At 38.9% G+C, this 20,915-nt stretch overlaps 1 protein-coding gene across 16 annotated transcripts in view; it reads left to right on the forward strand.

The window, feature by feature from the left end:
• Nucleotides 1-20,915, forward strand: part of BBX (BBX high mobility group box domain containing) — a 298,700-nt gene that overhangs the window by 250,291 nt on the left and 27,494 nt on the right. For all 16 annotated transcript variants that reach the window (XM_055418693.2, XM_055418272.2, XM_088836741.1 and 13 more), the window contains 3 exons: nt 11,338-12,346; nt 13,338-13,476; nt 17,032-17,180. In XM_055418693.2, coding sequence (XP_055274668.1) covers nt 11,338-12,346; nt 13,338-13,476; nt 17,032-17,180 — 1,297 coding nt within the window. The remainder of the gene's footprint in view (nt 1-11,337; nt 12,347-13,337; nt 13,477-17,031; nt 17,181-20,915) is intronic.

Here is a 20,915-nt window from a genome sequence, read left to right on the forward strand (position 1 = left end):
AAGGACAGAAGTTTTGTGATTCACCTAAGGTCACATGGACAGGAAGTGTTAGAGCATCGCTAGAAATCTAGACAGTCTCTCCACAGCCTGGGATCTTCAACACTATGCTATTCTGTCACCTTGTTTTAGATAAATATAAAAGACTGTGCAAGTTAGTTGTTATAGGAGTTTGCACGTTATAGAAGGCTCTATGGAAGACAGGTTACTCCTACACACATGTGTATGGCTGAATAAGATGACAGATTGTTCAAGACTGCTGTCAAAGAAATGGAGCTGGTATTTCCTTTTTAAAAAGTGATTCTACTTTTGCAATTGCCAAGATACATCTTACACCCTTAAATAAGTGCCTGTTTGCGAATATACTTCGGGAGATACTGTGAGGACTATAGGAAATTATAGTGTACACCTCGTGTCCTCTAGGAACCTGTTCTCCAGTTGTAAGGAGATAAAATATAAAAAGTTAAGGGATAAGAAATAAATTAATGGTGCAAGTGGTTTCACAGGAAATCATGCAATGAGATGAGGAAGCTCAATTTGAGTGATACCCAAAGTGAATGTGTAAAATCAGTAAATGGAGCAGTGAATTCAGCTGGAGTGCTCTGGAGACTCAGCACAGAGGAGGAAACATGAAGATAGATGGTTCTTTGAAGGAGTTCTTGGGGAACAGAGGTTGAAACTAGCAGCCTTTGGGCCACACCCAGCTTTAAGAGATGCTCTGTTTGGTCCACAATTTGTTGACCTGTGTTATATCTTACATTTGAATTAGTGGCTAATACTTTAAAATTATAGATTTCAAGTAAATGCGTACTTTTGACTTCTCTTAAAAACATGGAGGGCCTGGAAACACTGGACCAGCCTCTGCATGAGAACAGGTGGTCAGAGCTGATAAGTGGCTGCCCCTTTAGAGAGGTGTTTGTGATACAAATGCCACTGTCCTCTCCTTTCCCTACTGAATCCAGACTCTGAGTCCAACAGTCATTGCCAGTATCCATTTGCACTTGTTCATCACCCACCCCGCCTTTTCTACCTAACCAGCCATACACACTGGAGATGGTGATTTATGCATAATTAAACGGAGAGATGTGGGAGATACAGTGAAGAGATAAAGGCCAGCAGACATGAAATAGGTAGATGACAACAAGTAAATCAGCCAAGCATGAGTGCAGGGCTGTGCTGGGAGATTTATGCAAGGTGAAGGTATAGTGTCGCTGCAAGTCAGAATTGGGAGGGTGTTTAGTGTGAAGCAGAGACACTTGTACTTGAAAATAATGAAGGGCGATTGAAGATTTGGAGCAGGGGAGTGCAGTGGTGAGAGCAGCCCTTGAAGAGACTTTGCTTGCTGGCTGTGGAGGTGGCAGGCTGCAGGGGATCCAGTTGGATTTGACAACTGGGTCTATGTCAGGGGGAAAGGAAGGGAGTCAGCAACCACTCCAGCCCCGAACTTGAGTGTGTAGGAGAAGGGCTTCCAGAAGTTTGCCCTGATTGATCTTGGAGGCTGACTTCGAGAAAGCTGGATGTTTGTTAACCTAGTGGGGGGAGCCCCAAAGTAGAAAAGCATGCTGAGGGAGGAGAAATAACTGAGGACATCCAGTACTCAAAGAGTCCATATGAGGGGATGGCCAGCTAGGTAATGGTAGAGTTTGGAAAGCAGAAATCCATGTTTCTCTGAGCATAGGAGGAAAGATGAAAATCAGTCACCACAGAATTGCTGGATTCATCTGTGTTATACTTTTCTTCTCTATCAAAATTTGTGAAGCAGATCATCTGTCATGGTGCAGCTGAAGAAAGAGAATGTTGGACCTCTCCAGATACACTCTTCATAGATGTAATAAGCAAGATTTTGGGTATGGTTGGGTCCCAGGGAATTGCAGAAGTTTTCATTAACCCTACTTATTAAAAGAGATGTTTTTAGAGGCCTCAACACCCTAGTTTTTCTTACATTCTAACTTGAAAAAACCACATATAATGAAAATCAAATGGATGGGTAACAATGAATTTATTACAGTAACTCTAAAAATTAAATCTTATGGAAAATTATGGCTTACTTTAAGAAAAGCTGAATTATGTTAAAATTACAGAATTGTATTGATAAAAGTAGGAAGTCTCATCCCTCCTATTAGCATTCCGGCCATACCACCAGCAATCATCAGTTCAGTTAAGTTCAGTTCAGTCCAGTCCAGTTCAGTCACTCAGTCAGGTCTGACTCTCTGCGACCCCATGAATCACAGCACGCCACCCTCCCTGTCCATCACCAACTCCCACAGTTAACTCAAACTCATGTCCATCAAGTCGTTGATGCCATCCAGCCATCTCATTCTCTGTCGCCCCTTCTCCTCCCGCCCCCAATCCTTCCCAGCATCAGAGTCTTTTCCAGTGAGTCAACTCGTCGCATGAGGTGGCCAAAGTATTGGAGTTTCAGCTTTAGCATCAGTCCTTCCAATGAACACCCAGGATTGATCTCCTTTAGAATGGACTGGTTGGATCTCCTTGCAGTACAAGGGACTCTCAAGATTCTTCTCCAGCACCACAGTTCAAAAGCATCAATTCTTTGGCAATCAGCCTTCTTCACAGTCCAAATCTCACATCCATACATGACCACTGGAAAAACCATAGCCTTGACTAGACGGACTTTTGTTGGCAAAGTAATGTCTCTGCTTTTTAATATGCTGTGTAGGTTGTTCATAACTTTCCTTCCAAGGAGTAAGCGTCTTTTAATTTCATGGGTGCAATCAGCATCTGCAGTGATTTTGGAGCCCCAAAAAATAAAGTCTGACACTGTCTCCACTGTTTTTCCATCTATTTCCCATGAAGTGATGGGACCAGATGCCATGATCTTTGTTTTCTGAATGTTAAGCTTCAAGCCAACCTTTTCACTCTCCTCTTTCATCAAGGGGCTTTTGAGTTCCTCTTCACTTTCTGCCATAAGGGTGGTATCATCTGCATATCTGAGGTTATTGATATTTCTCCCAGCAATCTTGATTCCAGCTTGTGCTTCTTCCAGCCCAGCATTCCTCATGATGTACTCTGCATATAAGTTAAATAAGCAGGGTGACAATATACAGCCTTGACGTACTCCTTTTCCTATTTGGAACCAGTCTGTTGTTCCATGTCCAGTTCTGACTGTTGCTTCCTGACCTGCATACAGGTTTCTCAAGAGGCAGGTCAGGTGGTCTGGTATTCCCATCTCTTTCAGAATTTTCCACAGTTTATTGTGATCCACACAGTCAAAGGCTTTGGCATAGTCAATGAAGCAGAAATAGATGTTTTTCTGGAACTCTCTTGCTTTCTTCATGATCCAGCAGATGTTGGCAATTTGATCTCTGGTTCCTCTGCCTTTTCTAAAACCTGCTTGAACATCTGGGAGTTCACGGTTCATGTACTGCTGAAGCCTGGCTTGGAGAATTTTGAGCATGACTTTACTAGCGTGTGAGATGAGTGCAATTGTGCAGTAGTTTGAGCATTCTTTGGCATTGCCTTTCTTTGGGATTGGAATGAAGACTGACCTTTTCCAGTCCTGTGGCCACTGCTGAGTTTTCCAAATTTGCTGGCATATTGAGTGCAGCACTTTTACAGCATCATCCTTCAAGATTTGAAATAGCTCAACTGGAATTCCATCACCTCCACTAGCTTTGTTCATAGTGATGCTTTCTAAGGCCCACTTGATTTCACATTCCAAGATGTCTGGCTCTAGGTCAGTGATCACGTTATCGTGACTATCTTGGTCGTGAAGATCTTTTTTGTACAGTTCTTCTGTGTATTCTTGCCACCTCTTCTTAATATCTTCTGCTTCTGTTAGGTCCATACCATTTCTGTCCTTTATCGAGCCCATCATAGGTGGTATTTAATCAAGGTATGACTGTTTCTGTGTTCTGTTGTGTCATCATTCTCCCTTCATCCTACTGTAGCCCCTGAAGCCCAGAACCTCAACATGTAGTTCCCGGCTTCACATACACCCTTATCACAAAACAGAAGTCTACATATAATTACTATGTATTTGAAGGGGCTTTTTCTTTCCTTTTTGTGCAGAGTTGCAAGTCATTTTTAGAAAACCCTTATTCTAAAACTTTTCATTTTATTTCTAATTACACCAATTTACTTTTGTAGGGACTGAAATATAGCAACACACCTAATGACTTCCTTTAATACCATTGAAGGAGACTTCAGTATACGGCCTCTTGAAACAAAGGCCATCCCGACCCCATCTAATGTCTTCAAAAATGGTATAGTTCCTGTAGAAATAGCAAATAAACATTTAAACCACCATTCCACCTGGCCCAGTTGTTACAGCAAAGCAAACAGTAGGCTATTTAAGATGCACAGATTTTAGTGTTGAGAGACACTTAGACCACTGTTGTGTGACCAGTTATCTTTTGTAATAAAGAAAATTGAATTTTCTTAGCAGTGATGCTATTCTTTATTCTGTGAAACCATCAGCCAGTATATTTTTATGGCAAAAACATCCTGGTTCTATGTAATTATGGGAGAGATGCACATCTTGGAAGAACACTGCTGAATGTCATCCTGGGGTTATGTCTACACTGTTTTGGAAAATAATAAGCCAGTACAAAATCACTGTAAACATACCTTGGCTGCAAAACATTTGTTTTGTCCTAAAAAACGGAAATTTTGAAATTGAAACTTCTTGATTAGTGTCAGTGGGTCTGTTTTCACACTGCCTTGTTTTTAATTGAGCTGGCTCCTTGATAACGGACAATGGAAGACAAAATATAATTCAGACTGAAATAATATGGTATATTTTGGAGCTCTGTACCCATTTCTTTGTACTAGTTCAGGGCATCTTTGCCTGTGGTATTACTTCTTATCTAGTACACATGATTAATTATTTTTCACTGGTTATTTCACTCAGTCTTTTAAAGCAGGACACATTAATAAATGAATCTATCTTAACATTTGTCGAAAGGAATACATTTTGAAAAATCTTTGATTTGAGGAGATAAACGTTTGTTGTAGTACAGATTTATTATGTCTTTAACGCAACTCCCCAATAACAAATCCCAAGCCTAAGGTATGGTCTTACCTGAATTGAAAATGACAATCTCTCTGAACTCAGGAATACAAAAAAAATCCCTTCATTTTATATTTCTAAAGATTTCAATATCTTTCTTTCTCTGCAATCATTTTGAAGAGGATAGTTTTTTATGTGTCTGTCCAGCATGTATATTCAAAGGATCTGGGTTTCAGCACGATGATTTTTGTTTGTTGAGGGGAGTGAGTTAACATTTCTTCTAACACATCACTATCAGGCCACTCTGACTACACAAAACAGTGATAAATCTCAGTGTGTCTTCAGTTGTCAGAGGTAAAATTAAAATATTGGTGAATGATTTTCACAGGTGCTCCTGGGAACCATAACTAAGGACAGTATGATCGTGGTCTGGGCTGAGCCACAGCATGGTCATAATTAGCATTGTTTTTTATAGACTCGTAACTCTTTCCTGGTATTAATCAGAATACATTTTAGATTCATCATTTACCTGGAAACTAATGAACCATCCAATCGAACACAATTATCTTTTGAATGCCTTCATTTTGAAAGCTACTAGGATATTCTTGGAGGAGAATACAAAGGTGAACAGGATATATTTTGTGCCCCCCACTCCGAGTTAACAGTTATTAAAAATAGAATAATACCTGAGGGAATAGACAGTAGATATCAAATATTTATGCCCAAGCATTTGATTTAAAACATTAACATTTTAACTTCTTTGAGTACAGCTGTGGGAGTGCCATCCAGCAGGTGTCCTGCAGATGATTTTCCATTTTCACTTTTAAAGAAGGTTATTGTTCTATTTAAAATAATAATAGAAGAATAAATTGTCATTTACTAAGACGTGTTCTGTTTCACGTCCTGATTAACAACCAGCCCTCTACTAAGGGCAGATGAGCTAATTAATAACAGACATTAATCCTGTGCAGTTTTATTCACTTGAGTTCACATTGATTTATGTTCTTCTGTGGCCACTATGTGCTCATCCTTGCATGCGTGTATATAATGTCGTTGGTTTGCGCTTTCCTGAGTCCCACTGACGCGTTACATATACACCCAAAAGTGGATGTCACTAAATGATGCTTGTACCCAAAAAGGGACCTGAGCTTGATATATCTTTAGTAAGAGATGCTTCTTGAAAGATAATTGATTTAAGATCTTCCTGAATCTAATGTTGTTGGATATGGTTTTCCCCATGGTGTAGAGTCATTCAACCCTAGAATGAAAAATTGGAGCAGTTGGTCTGCCAGGGCCATGATGTTCTATTAATGAAACCAGTACGAATATTACTACTAATAATAGCCAGCATTTATCCTCCATGGCATTAGCCCCCAAAGGGGTGTTTGTCACAGTGCATTATTCTTGCTCAGTGCTGGATACCAACTTAAGTACTATATCTGTGCAATTTGCTGAACCCCTCAGTATTCCTAAGGCAAGCACTGTATTAATATCTACCTCCTAGAGACTGGGAAATTGAGGCACAGAAAGGTTTAGGACAAAAGAACTAATTGGTGGCAGAGCCAGTCCTTGGCCATGGACAGTCTGACTGTAGAACCCCTGCCTTTTGAAACTGCCTCTCCGTAACAAAATTTGCTCACATAAAGGAGTGATGGCATCTTCTTTGGTTTTTTGTTTGTTGAGTCACTAAGGCATGTCCAACTCTTTTACATCATCTGCTGCTGCTGCTGCTAAGTCACTTCAGTCGTGTCCGACTCTGTGCGACCCCATTGACGGAAGGAAGTCCACCAGGGCCCCTGTCCCTGGGATTCTCCAGGCAAGAACACTGGAGTGGGTTGCCATTTCCTTCTCCAATAGGTGAAAGTGAAAAGTGAAAATGAAGTCGCTCAGTCGTGTGCGACCCCACGGACTGCAGCCTACCAGGCTCCTCCATCCATGGGATTTTCTAGGCAATAGTACTGGAGTGGCTTGCCATTGCCTTCTCCACATTACATCTTCTAAGAGGTACTAAATCCATAGCTGTTCCCAGGCTCTGTTGATGTCATGCGAAAATATAGACTGCTATTTCCTAGAAGCTTTTGAAAATTACTTCTAGTCATATTTGAACTCATAAAAAAGAAGATGAAAATTGGGAATTACTGGAAGTCCCCCCACACAAAGTTACTGTCTAATGTGTATCCCCAGGATCTCTGTGCCCTGTATGCTGGCTTATATCCCAAGCGGCCGCAGACTCCTTTTTCCTGGGTACCTGTGTCCCCTGATTTCCACCTGGATTCAGCCAGTGGGAGACCCTGGCAGAAAAATTGTGGGATGGGAGGAAGAAAGAATCTGGGATTGTGCAGGGAAGGGGTGAGAAAGGGATAGGGGTAAGCAAAGGCAACGTCTCTTTCATGTATCCAACTCCCAGGAGCTTGGCCCACCATGGGTCCGTCTTCCACCGAGGACCTAGCTCCTGGGCTTCATAGCACTCCTTCCCCCATTTGTCCTGCCATGGCTCCCTGCTGTTGCTAATCCCTGGGTTACCTCACCACCTCCTGTTTGGGTATTCCAGTTCTTCATAGCTTGTGTAATCAATTCATTCCAAGCCATAAATACCCTCAGCTAGATATGCCTTCTGTTGTATCTGTGTGTTCTTAGTCCCTGACTGCTGCACAAACCACCCTCATTTTCTATTTCTTAAGCTTAAAAAATAGGCTGAGAGAATGCTGTTGGCATACTGTGTCCAGATGTCAGCAAAACTTCTGACAGGTCATCTTACAATGTCCTTGTAAACAGAATGGGAGGAATTTAGAGTGGATTATTAAACATTCTTAGGTTGCTAAAGTTTATTAATGTTCAAAATCAACCTGATGAAAGGGCTTTAAAGGTTTGTCAGAAGGCTGTGTCTTTGGCCATGTCCTACTCAACATTATTACCAAAGATTTGGACCAAAACACAAAAAGCAACTTTATCAAATATGTGTATAAGACCAAACTGGAAGGTAATTTAATTCAGATTTTGAAAGGATGTACTTTGTAAGGAAAAGTGAAAAATCTTGTATCTAGGTACAAAAAATATAAACATATTGAATGGCAGAGACCAAGCTCCCCAGCATAGTATGTGGGTAGTCCAGAATTTTAATTGACTACAAACCTAATACAAGCCAGAAGTTTGACCTGTTTAAAAAAAAAACAGTGGGGCAGGTTCATCTTCGGTTCCCATTAGAAAATTTGGGTTGATATCAACTGACAAATAGTTTCACTTTTCACCTGGAGTCTTACAGGATAGCTTGGAACTTAATCTAAGAAAGATGAGTGTTTTCCAGACTTAACGTTATTTGCAAGTTTAATTTGCACACATTCATTTAATTTTGCCTCACAACAACTCACTGGAGGACGTACTGTTACCATTTCTCAGCCTTTATATCCTTATATGGATTTAAGTATAAGCTCCGTAGCTCACTGTGTGTCCTTGGGCAAGTATGGTGCTCGCACAGGAACCCACTTTATTTCAGTAAAATCCATTCTCACTTCAGGATGACCATACTGCATCTAGATAAAAGGGACCCAACTTTTAAAAGGCCAGGAAGCCTTTACATATTATGAGCAGTTTGCCAGGGGGAGAGACTCATGAGAGCATAAAGTCTGTCTTCTAGGATTTGAAAGTCTGTCACACGAGAGAATGAGTGAATTGATTTTAAGTGGCTTCAGAGAAAAACCAGGACTAATAGGGTTACCTTAGATTTTTGCTCAATATATAAAAAATTCAAACAGAATTGCCCTTATTGCCCTCGAATATGGTCACTATCTTTGTGCCAAAAGATGGTTAACTCATTCTCAGGTATTTTAGTAAAATGAATTTCTATACTAGGAAGAATGTTAAATTAGATAACATTAGATAATTAGATAAGTCTAGAGCAACACTCAACTCTGAGAATCTGATTTCTGTGTGTTTTAGGTTTTGGTTAGTGAGATTTGTGATTTGTAGTTATTTGTTTTATTGTTATAATTTGACTTCCAGCCATATAATTGTTTTTCTTGTAATTTAGAATTAGCATGCTCTATTTATGAAAAAACTTTTAAGAGCCTGGAACAAGGAAGTAAAGCTTGACTGTGCTCAGTGTAATTACCTTCCCAAGAAATATTATGCTATTTCCTGGAATATGTCCCCAGAGTGAATGCCTGCATTTGTTCCATTTCATTCCTAGCTATAGAATCCTATCAGGGGTGATGAGGAGCATCATTCTGAAATATATTGAAGCTGAGAATAGAGTTTGCAAAGTGTTATTGGGTTTGCTAAGATGAACCTGTGCAAATGCAAACCATTGGTTCACCACTGTGAAAATCAAGGCCTGTGTGGCAAGGGTCCCTGAAATGACTTATTAAGGGCCACCAGAGTGATAGTCCTTGAAAACTATAAAATTTACCTTGATGATGCCTTTCTAGCCTTCTTGCCAGAACTAGCATAGTGTCTCTCCTCATTTGGGACAGTTAGATTCATGAAGGACTAGTATATTTGAAAAAGGAAAATAAAAATTATTTCAAAATTAAGACAAAAGCAGCAGATCTCCCCTGAGCGTAAAGCACACAGGGAAGATGAAATGTATCAGTATTTCAGAAATAATTTAACGTTTTGCTTTGATGATTTTTTTTTTCTGGTTGGGTTTAATAAAGGGAACTTCTCAGTCTTCATAACTGTTTGCTGAGGCCTAAAAGTTAACTGATTTCCTGAAAAAGATAGCTCTGTTGTGAATTTGTAGTATTTCAGATCTATCCTGTGAATGATCCTAATGGACTGGGTACTCTCGTCACCTTCATTTCTTTAAAGAAACCTCACACTGTCAGCCTTCCCCCAGCCTTTTCACCAGTTTCTTCCCAGATGTATTAATCATACTATATAATCCTTATGGAAGGATTTGAAATGCCCTGAAATTACTAAGGGAAAAAATGAGGTGAAATAGTATCTGATGTTTAATTCAATGTATTATCCATTTTAAAATGGATACTTTAAAAAATGAAATCTTTATAGCTGTTAACAATCTCTGGCAACTTGCCATTCCATAAAATGGTGATTTTTCTTTTAAAACAGTTCAGTTTCCTACTCATGTACTTGATGTGGGGGGCTCAGCATGCCCTAATAGTCTTTTCCCTCTAAATTGACAGTCAGTGCAAAGTAGATAAAATGAGTAATGGCTAAGAATCCGTGTGCTGCCGTTGGTCTCATCAGCCTTGTCACTGTGATGAATTCCTCAGAGGTGCTGGGGGGCTGGTGTGGAAGCTGTCAGGACAACATGGGATGCGCATTATTGATCCTTATACCTTTAGTGTCCTCCACTAGGCCTGTCACCTGGACTCCTTACAGGAGTGTTTCTGAGTGAAAACCTAGGTATTGAAGATGAATCTTAGAATGAACTGTAATTTCCTTTTTTGAAAATAGCTTCAGATTGCAGTTTCAGAGTACCTAGAGCTGCTGCAGAGGAATATTGCAACATTCTCCTTTAATGTCCTATATGTGAAATTTGGAGAGTTTAAAAACTAACCGAATTGCTGCCAGATCTGTTTTGATACTCAAAAATTTTCAAATTTTAGGGAAAGTGATATAGTATATGTATCTTACAGTATGCCATTCATTCCTCCAGTATATATTCAAATTCTTGGAGATTTGATAGCCAAAACATGTATATTCACGCTGAGATAAATTAGCAATGCAAAGCATTTTCATTATAGTTCTGGTCAGAATTTACAGCCACGTTAAGTTCTGATCAGATCAAGTTTTCTAACAAGTTTTTTTAAAGAAAGCAACCTACTACTTATTTTTCAGAGCTTTCATCTTATAATTTCTAATTTCAAGTGATTAGGTAGAAATTGTTGATATTTCCCTCATATTTCCCCAAGAAAAAAAGAAAAGGTAAGTATCTGAATAGAGTTTGGGGGTGATTTACTAAGCACTGCCATGCACACATCATCTCACTTACACCTCACAGGATCCTCTGAGATAACTATCATCATCATTTTTATCTTACAAAGGTGGCAGAGGACCGGGGGCTGAAATGACTCATTCTAGATACAGAGTTAGCAAGCAGCAAAATTGGGACTCAAGCTCAGGTCTTGCAACTCTAGCTTACCCCCTCCTTTTACCAAATCTCATTTTCATACGAAAAACTTCATCAGAAACTGGAAGATGACAATTTGAGTATATGTTCCTCCAGAGCTGAATGAATATATTATAAAATTTTTATTAATTTGAATAAGTTAGTTTTTCAGAAGTGGACTTCTTATTGTAAAATTTGAAGTTTGTTTTGATTATTTTTTTTAAAGGATGCAATTTAAAAGTTTAGGGTAATTTCATGTATACAATAATGTGTTTTGTTCTCATTGTGTTTAACTGTTTAGATGTGCCTGGCATCTGAGGGGGTGAAAATGGAAGAATCAAAGCTAATAAGAGCAAAAGAATTAGATGGTGGAAGAATTAAAGAATTAGAGAAGGGAAAGGAAGAAAGAGACACAAAAATGGAGAAAACGGATGAAGCCAGGTTACAGAAAGAAGCAGAATTTGAAAAATCAGCTAAGGAAAATGTAAGAGATTCTAAGGAAATAAGAAATTTTGAGGAGCTGCGAATGGATGATATAATAGGTATAAAAATGGAAGCTCCCAAAGAAATTAAAAAGGAAGAATTCGAGGAAGATCAAAAATGTGGTCACTTCCCTGATTTTTCCTACTCTGCCAGTAGCAAGATAATAATAAGCGATGTTCCCAGTAGAAAGGACCACATATGCCATCCTCATGGAATCATGATCATCGAGGATCCCACAGCACTAAGCAAACCAGAGAAGCTAAAAAAGAAAAAGAAGAAAAACAAAATGGATCGACACGGAAATGATAAATCCACACCCAAGAAGGCCTGCAAGAAGAGGCCGTCCTCGGAGTCGGATATCGAGAGTGTCATGTACACCATCGAGGCTGTGGCCAAGGGGGACTGGGGCATCGAGAAGCTCGGAGACGCCCCTCGCAGGAAGGTCCGCCCATCCTCCAGCGGAAAGGGGAGTATCTTGGATGCCAAGCCACCAAAGAAAAAAGTGAAATCTAGAGAGAAGAAAATGTCGAAGGAGAAATCCTCAGACCCCACCAAAGAGTCAAGACCTCCAGATTTTATCAGCATTTCTGCCAGCAAGAACATTTCTGGTGAGGTGCCAGAGGGTATAAAAGCAGAACCATTGACCCCCACGGAGGATGCGCTACCACCCACCCTGTCAGGACAGGCCAAGCCTGAGGACAGTGATTGTCACAGAAAGATAGAGACTTGTGGCTCCCGGAAATCAGAGAGGTCTTGCAAAGGTGCTCTTTATAAAACCCTGGTGTCTGAGGGCATGCTCACCTCTCTGCGAGCTAATGTTGACAGAGGTAAGCAACTTCTCAAAATCTGAAAAGAACATGGAAACCTAGCAGAATTCCTCCCTTAGAGGTATTGGAAAGCAGTTAAGACTACAGTAAAGAACATTAGCATCAAAATAGTATCTTAGATTTGTATGAGTCTTTGTGGTTTATAGATTATATACATTTGTCATTTTACTAGCACCATAGAGGAATGTTTCTATTCATTTTAGATATAATTCTCAGAATATAAATGTTCTAAGTTATTCTAGTCTTTTTCCTTTTTACTGGTATCAGCTGACTTTTTGTTTTAAAGGATCGGTATTGCATGTGTAGAGCTCTTAGTCTGGTTTTTAACTCATGGAAATAATTTTCAGAATCACGCAGGTATGTTTGATAGAATCTTGACCTATAGACTCTAGAAAACAAGAAATTTATCTAGCCCTCCCCGCTAGATAATCAGAACTGTAATTGAAGTGAATAGCTCTTTAAAACATAACAGTTCCAGAAACTAGTGTATACCTTTATTCCATGGAGTGTTTCATGTACATTTATCTATTTTAAAATACAGTATCTGACTGGGGGACTACCTCTTGCCAAACTAAATTCCAACCATAGATGTGTGTGAAAATAAGTCTCACAAATCCTGAATGGAGATCCTTAAGGGTACATGTTGCTCTAGGGAGGTCATTCCACTAAGTGTTGGGGAAATTAGAATTAATAATGTGCAGTAGTAAAGGGCTCCCACACCTCAGGCTGATTCTGTAATGGAAAAGTAAATAGTAGTTAGTCTTTCTCATGAGTCAAGTAGCACCTGTTGAGTTATGAGACTGTGGATCTGAGTCTGTAAGTTACTTTTTTACAGATTCTGTTATTGAAGGTGGTCCTGAGTTCTCTGAAATAGTTAACAAATAGCATCATGCAGATAGTACCTAAGGGGTCAAGAGGTCACTTATGAAGCAATTAAGATGATTTCCTTTCCACCCCAATATGCCATGCGCACTCTTTTGAATTTCCTTAGGGAAACGAAGCTCAGGAAAAGGAAACTCGTCTGATCATGAAGGGTGTTGGAATGAAGAAAGCTGGGCATTTAGCCAGAGTGGGACCAGTGGAAGCAAGAAGTTCAAGAAGACAAAGCCAAAGGAAGACTCTGTCCTTGGGTAAGTGCCTGTGGGCATGGTCAGCCGTGCAGCACAGACCACGCGTGCAGTGGTATTAGGTTTTCAAGGTAAACAAATCACTAACAGCTTATTCTTTGAGTATTCAGTCAGCTATGGTCTTAGTAAACTCGTGAAGAAATACAGATCATCATGTGATTCCTGCTGTTAGCATGGTGTGTGAGTAATAGTGTCTTTCATGTTTTAATTATGGTACAAAATGTGTAGATTGTAGACTTAGGCCTGAGTTTCAATTGAGGTCCACCTTGTGTTAGTAGCGACATTGTAAATCCTTTCATATCACCAAGATGTAGTTCTCATCTGAAGTTTACGATGAATATCACGTTTATACTTTGCTAATTTTATATACTCTATGTACTTCATATAATATTTGTAAAGGTTATGTACACATTTATAAAATAATGACAGGTGAGAATGTACATAAAATTATGTTCCTACCTCTATTCTTGTTTTGTTTAAACCATATTCTAATGCTCTAAGGTAAAAATATTAGATTGAATATTCTCTCAATACAGAGAATATTCAGCAATTAATTATGTATTAAAATGCAGTATTCAGAAGGAGCATACTTTGAGGTAAAATAGTTAAGAATTATTTTATTTTTTATTATATAAGACAGACTCCTAATACCAAGCTTAACATAAAGCATTTTGATAGGTGATGCAATACTTTATATTGGTGAAAAAAGAAAGCATCTGTGTTTCCAGTCATACTGTCCTTTAGCTTTCTCATTAGCCGAATTTGAAAAGAATACACTGAATAGAAATAAGTACATTTTAATATATTTTTCATATTTTTTTCATAAGTTTGTTAAAGTATGCAAATTTTATGTATTAGGAGTATGATATTTGTTTTATCCATCAATATTTGCATTTCTTTTTGTCGGATAATGTACTTTGTCACCTGGACATTACAATGCTTTCAGGTCTGGTTAATCTTAAGGCCCTTGTTACACAGTGGGAGGGTGGAAAATCTTTCTCATGAGGATGATTCCTCAATATTACTTATATTGAGATGATATATTTATAACTTTATATATCTTGTTCTAGTATTTTTAAAAGTCCAAAGTTCAGATTATTTTGCCAACATTATGCTTAAACAGTGACCTGAAAATCCTCACATTTTTCATTGTCAAGCACAGAAGTATTTGCAGGATTTTCTTAAAAAGTGACAATTGAGCATCAGAGCCAGTGCTCTCTATCTTCTGGAATTACCAGTGTCCTGTAGGTCTACACACTGAGAGAGGTGTAGGTCTCATTGCAGATGGTGTGAAAGACCTAGAGAATAAACAAAGCAGGCCTGAAGGCTCCCCAGCAGAAAGTTCTCTTTTGCTTCTATTAGAAACTCCTGAATGTTTTTACCAGTCTTCTCTGAGGAACAAGAAAAGTGAAACAGTCTTTTGGAAATCTGTTCCTGAAAAGAGATTTTCAGGGGTGTTTTTGTTTTAATCGTTTCTTAGGAAGCCACGTGTGTTTAACTGGGGGTGTGATTTTCTGCAGGCTAAATCAGTGGTACAACTCTGGTCTTTCCTCCTCTCCCTTCTTTAAATATTGGCCTGTCAGAATCAGATTATCTGGGCTTGCCTTATTTGGAACATGCCAGCATAGTTCATGAGCAGTGAAAAATGCCACATCTGTCAATCTTCTCTGAGATTTCTAAATGAGTATTTTAAACCTTTTTATCACAGAAAATGTGCTGTTTAGTTACCTGTAGCCAAGGAAAATTCACTCTGTATTGGCAGTTCTACCTTTATAGACTTCTTTAAGAAAAACATAGGTAATTATTCTAGGTAAAAAAAGGGACGGTGGGGAGTCCCAAGGGACTTAAGGAGTTACAGCTTGCATTTTCATATTTCTCTTTTGGTTATCCACAGTATCTAAAAAACTCACGTCTTTCTGACAGCAACTGATTAGTATCAGATATTATCTGATTTTCCATTACTATAATTTATTAACTGAAATGAGAAAAGAAAATTTTACTCAGGGAGGAACATCACCCGCAAGCCATCACCTTTAACTGCTTTGTTAGAACTTAGTAATGGCCTTTTTCAGGGGGGCCTTTCTGATGATCATCTGACTGTCCTATCTGTGCTCCCCATTCTTGTACATTCCTCCAAGACTAAGAAAAGAGTCTTAGGTGAACACACCTCAAGTACGTTTCTCAGGTAGCAGCCTAACGTGTTAACTCCTGGTAAGTCAGTACTCAAAGCTGCCCTCTTCCCAGTACACCTTCCATTTTCCATCTCCCAAGCACAACAGTTCCCCTGCAGCTTCTCCCATCTGTTTGGGTTGCATCTTAGCTAATAAATCTCACTGTAAATGAAAGCCAGCAACCAGCCTAGCTTCCAGCAGGCACACTGCCATTGCTGTGGGGCTACGTAGAGACAGTCAGCGGCAGTCCAAGGATTTCCCAACTTTGCTGGTGGCATTTCTGGAGTCATTTGTGGTTTGCGTTAAAGTCATGTTGCCTCTCTGCTGGTGTGTACTTGGAAAACTGGCTTTACTTTTCTCTTTGAATGTTTTGTCTTCATCCTGGTCAATTGTCCAGAATTTTTTTCTACTCTTCAGAATATTTGTTTATATCTTCTTTGTTAGTTGCTCAGTCATGTTCAACTCTTTGTGACCCCATGGACTGTAGCCCACCAGGCTCCTCCGTCCACAGGACTCTCCAGATAAATGTGTGCTTTAATCAAGTACTAAACTAGTCAGTGGGCTTCCTGCGTGGCACTAGTGATAAAGACCTCACTTGCCAATGCAGGAGACTATAAGAGATGAGGGTTCTATCCCTGCTTCAGAAAGATTCCCTGGAGGAGGGCACGGCAACCCACTCTAGTTTGCCTGGAGAATCCCTTGGACAGAGGAGCCTAACAGGCTACGGTCTATAGGGTCAGACCCGACTGAGCAACTTAGCATGCACACAAACTAGTCAGTAATTTTTTTAAATGAAGTTTACGAAGTTATCAATATAAATTACTAATTTCTATAAATAAACTTGCCTCTGTGTGTGTGTATACACACACACATATACATGAGAATCTTTAGAATGAAAAACTTGGATGGAATATCCTTTGTATTGAACTTAATAAAAAATTCCTGTGCCAGTAGAAGAAACAGCAAATTCTCCACTTCAATAATATTCTGCTATATTATATATAATTTGGAGAAGGAAATGGCAACCCACTCCAAAGTTCTTGCCTGGAGAATCCCAGGGATGTGGGAGCCTGGTGGACTGCCATCTATGGGGTCGCACAGAGTCGGACATGACTGAAGCGACTTAGCAGTAGCATATTACACAATGTTTCTACTTTTCTAAGGTAATAACATACCTGTCATGTGAGTTTATTAAGAAAACTGTGTTGGTAAATCTCAAGCATTTCTAAAAAGATATTTTATGTCCTTGCACAGAATTTAGCAATGTCCTAATTCTTAAGGAACCCCATTTTCAAATGGAATATCTTAAAATATATCTTAGATTGTTTTCTTTTTAAATATTTACATCATGTGCTGATTGAGTCTCTCCCCTTCCCTCTTTCATTAGCTCAACAAAGCTGGATGAAGAGTTTGAAAAGAAATTCAACAGCCTCCCTCAGTATAGTCCTGTTACATTTGACCGGAAATGCGTACCTGTCCCAAGGAAAAAGAAAAAGACTGGAAATATGTCCGCAGAGCCGACTAAAACCAGCAAAGGTTAGATGTGTGCTGTACCTTCCTGCAGCATGGCCAGACTCTAACTGAAGCCTCTTCTGACCGTCTGCAGCTCCCTTTAGATATGTACTTTGGTTTCCAGTTGAAGCAGTAGCGAGCTGGAATTTCACTTACTTTCCAGGGTTATCTTGGTTCCTGCCTTACTCTTCTGTCTCTCCTCTTCTTCCTGAGTCCTTTCAGCCTTCATCCTTGGGCATCTCAACCTATACATTTGCCCTTAAGTATGCAGGTCTTAATTATACACGGTCTTTGACCTTCTTGTCTCCAGAAGTCAGATTGGGAATGTTGAGCTTTTCTGGAGCAGGAACTGTTCGCTGAACCCAGTTCATCTGTTCTCTGTGTGTCTGCAACAGGTTGGACGCTGGGGCAGTGAAATCCTTCCATTCACCTCGTCAGGAGATTCTGTTCTTAACTGGCAATTGAACCAAATGAAGAGAAAACTCCCCATAATACCTTGGCAATATAATTTTTATTGGTTTTATTAAATTTAGAGAAGTACTACGTACATATTCTTTATCAAGAATATCAGATTCTCCTCTGTGTTTATCAGGGAAGTTTTTTAAATTGTCAGTGTGACTTGAGGGGTTGGGGAGTCTCACCACTCAAGAGGGGCAACACTACGGTTCATTAGAGAGATTTTAAAGAGTGGGGTCTGCATTTTCAGTGATCACAACCCCTGGCACATTTGTATGGCAGAGGCTAGAATTCTAAACATCCTAACCTGCGCAGGACAGTCAAGTGCAATGAAGAACTGTCCCACGCAAAGCCACAGTATTGCTCTCAGTGCAAAACTTCTCTTCTGAGTTTAGGTCTGAAAGTTGGTCGGCAAGTAAGTATACCTTTAGTTTTCCACGCAGAGGTAGAAAACTTCATTTGGTAGCTCTCCTGTACGGGTAGTGAATGAGGAAGAACTAGTGTGGGGTTTTTGTTGTTTCCAGGATCAAATTCTGAGCAGGATTTGATGGCAGAGTTCTCATAATTACCCTGTAAAAGAGGCAACCTGTTGCTTGCTCTACGGCAAATCAGCATGCTTCCCTTTCTGTGTGTATATAGCTGAATGCATAGATGAATGGATAGATAGAAAATGATATATATCTTTGCAAAACTCTTGCCAAACTCTAGCAATCATAGATAATGATCAAAGACAAATAGTAACGAGTATATATAATTTCATGGATTTGGGGGAGTCCATAACGTATATATCTAGGGGAAAATTGTATCTATGAAGAAACCTAAACCTTTCTCCATCAAGATCTAAAACCCCCACTGTCCACTGAAACTGAAACAATGAGATCTATATCTCAGGGTGGCTCTGAAAAGGTGAGGAAAATCCCCCTTCATGATAAAAGGTGGGAAGGAATGTAAAAGTGATTTTAGAATTAGCTCCGTTTTCCACTGTGGTTAATAAAAACAAGTCTAGTGAATAAAGACTAAAAAAGAAATATTGCGTCACCAAGTTTGCTCATCTGAGAAAATAAAATAAGGTTGTTCTGAGATCTTCCAAGATAGGTAGGAAAGAAATAAAGCAGCCTGTTGACAGGTAGGTAGCTGAGCACCGTAATGGATTACTGAGTGGAATGACAATCCTTGTGCCCTGGAGATATTTAGGAATAGGCAAAGCAGTCCATGAGCCCAAAAATGCCAAGTATCGTGAGCCCCCATAATTCTTGGATTTAAAGTTGCTGATAAATACATGACAAACTAATAAAATGGAACTTAATTGATTGATGTGCAGGATAAATGCTCTTCCTCTACTCCTTGCAGTAGGAGACATTCATTTTAGAGCTCTGAAGTTGGCTGAATTATCTATCAGGGACTGTAACAATAGATTTATTTTTGTAAAGCTATAAAACCCTGAAGTTAGGATCTATTTTCATGAGACCTTCTCTTGGGTCTTGGTTGTCTGTTATATGTTTTTCCTCTCCCAGCTGAGATTAACAGTATTTCTTTTGATGTGAAATAGCTTTTTTGGAGCTTTGGATTATACTTCATACAATATCATCTTAACTCTTCTGTTATGCCTCTCAAGCCACAAAGTCCCTGGTTCTTACACAGTGTACCAGTAATTACATAGATAGGAAGGCTGTCAGACCTTAGATTTTGCTCTTTCCAACCTGTGGAGCAAAATGCAATTAAAATAAAACAGAAATTAAATAATATATTCTCTATTTAGCAAACTAAAGAAGTGGTATTTGTAGTTGATTATGATTTGGCATTAGCAGTGCCAGTGTCCTATCCTACAAGTTATTAATGAAATTATCATACCAGCTGTGCTGTAATTGCCTGATCTTTAGAGGATAGAGGAGATTGTTTTCTTAGAGTCTAGACCCTTTGCATTTTTGCATAATGAATTGTTCAAAGCAAACATTGTGAGTGAGATCAGTAATTCTTTAGTAAAGGAGCATGTTTTCATAGGAAACCTCATTTTTTCTCCAACAGCATTTGTCTGTATTTTATTTTCTCCTGTATTTGTTATTCAATATTTATTGTTGTATTTTTCCCTGCCTTATACTAGGTATTTCTTTTTTTTTTTTTTAGTTATTCCAGGTTATATAAAATGTATGGAATTTTTATGAAATTAATTTCTAGAAGAAATATTTATGTATGCTTTTATATAGTTACATACCTCAAGATCATAGGACCTAGTTGGATTTATACTTGTATTTTTCCAGTGGTCATCTTATTTATATCTGTATTTCCAAGTGATCTTTCCCTTTTCCATCATCCCCTCTACTGTCTCTGCCCTGTTACTTAAGTGTATGTAATGGGTCTACCTTCCTGTAACAAGGTCCAGCTACATTATAGTAGGCTTAATATATAGTTGATTTAGGCATAGAATCTCCCTTTGCTTCTAAGATTATCCAGGAAGTTATCTATCTCATTCACAATGCAGGTCAGCTGCAGTAGTCCATTTCTATAGTGTTTTCTGGTTTATCTCACACAGTTACTTGTATATATTCAAGTGAAAGCTTTGAATTATAAATCTAAATTTAATTGTAACTTAAGAGATTTGTTTTGACACATTATTTTAAGTATACTGTTAATGTGTGAAGCACTTTTTACAAAAGTATCAGAAGTCAGAGTGCTCTGTAAAATAGTAATTTTCAAGTAAGTAGGGTCATGAAGAAAAAGTTAATTGAGTTCAATTTGGAGTGTTTAAATTATTCCCAAGCTTGACCCTTGACTCAATTTCTCCTTCCTTATCTCTTTTATCTTTTCACATTGTTTTTTAGCCTATTAACAAACATACTGTTGGTCTTTCTCATGTTTTTCCAATTTACGCTTACTCTGCAAGGTTCAAATTTACAATGTTAAAGATTGAGGACAGAATCCCCTGTTTGGGATTGAGCTGACCTGACTATATTAATAGTGTTCAGGAGCTGAGATGTGATGAAAATCAGGCCATCCCTTTCCTGTCAGGAAGTGATAGCTTCCAGGTTGGGCAGAACTGTTTCTTGCCCTGTAGCTATTTGACAGTCTTCACTGTCCCTAGACATTTTCTTAAGCATGGTGACAGCACATTTGCAGGTATAAAAGGTATGCCTAATATAATTCTGAGTTTTTTAACAAGACATGCATGTCTAGCCCAATAAGGTGGCTCCGCCTCAATGAATCCTAACTTGATTGTGGCTCATTTACTTGAACTTACTCCAGTCTACAGATTCATATGTCCAGTAGCCACTTTGCTATAAATTATTACAAAGGAATTTACTGTTT

Source organism: Moschus berezovskii, chromosome 1, assembly GCF_049115385.1.
Source record: "Moschus berezovskii isolate FMDL1 chromosome 1, NW_MosBer_1.0, whole genome shotgun sequence".
In the NCBI taxonomy this organism is placed as follows: domain Eukaryota; kingdom Metazoa; phylum Chordata; class Mammalia; order Artiodactyla; family Moschidae; genus Moschus; species Moschus berezovskii.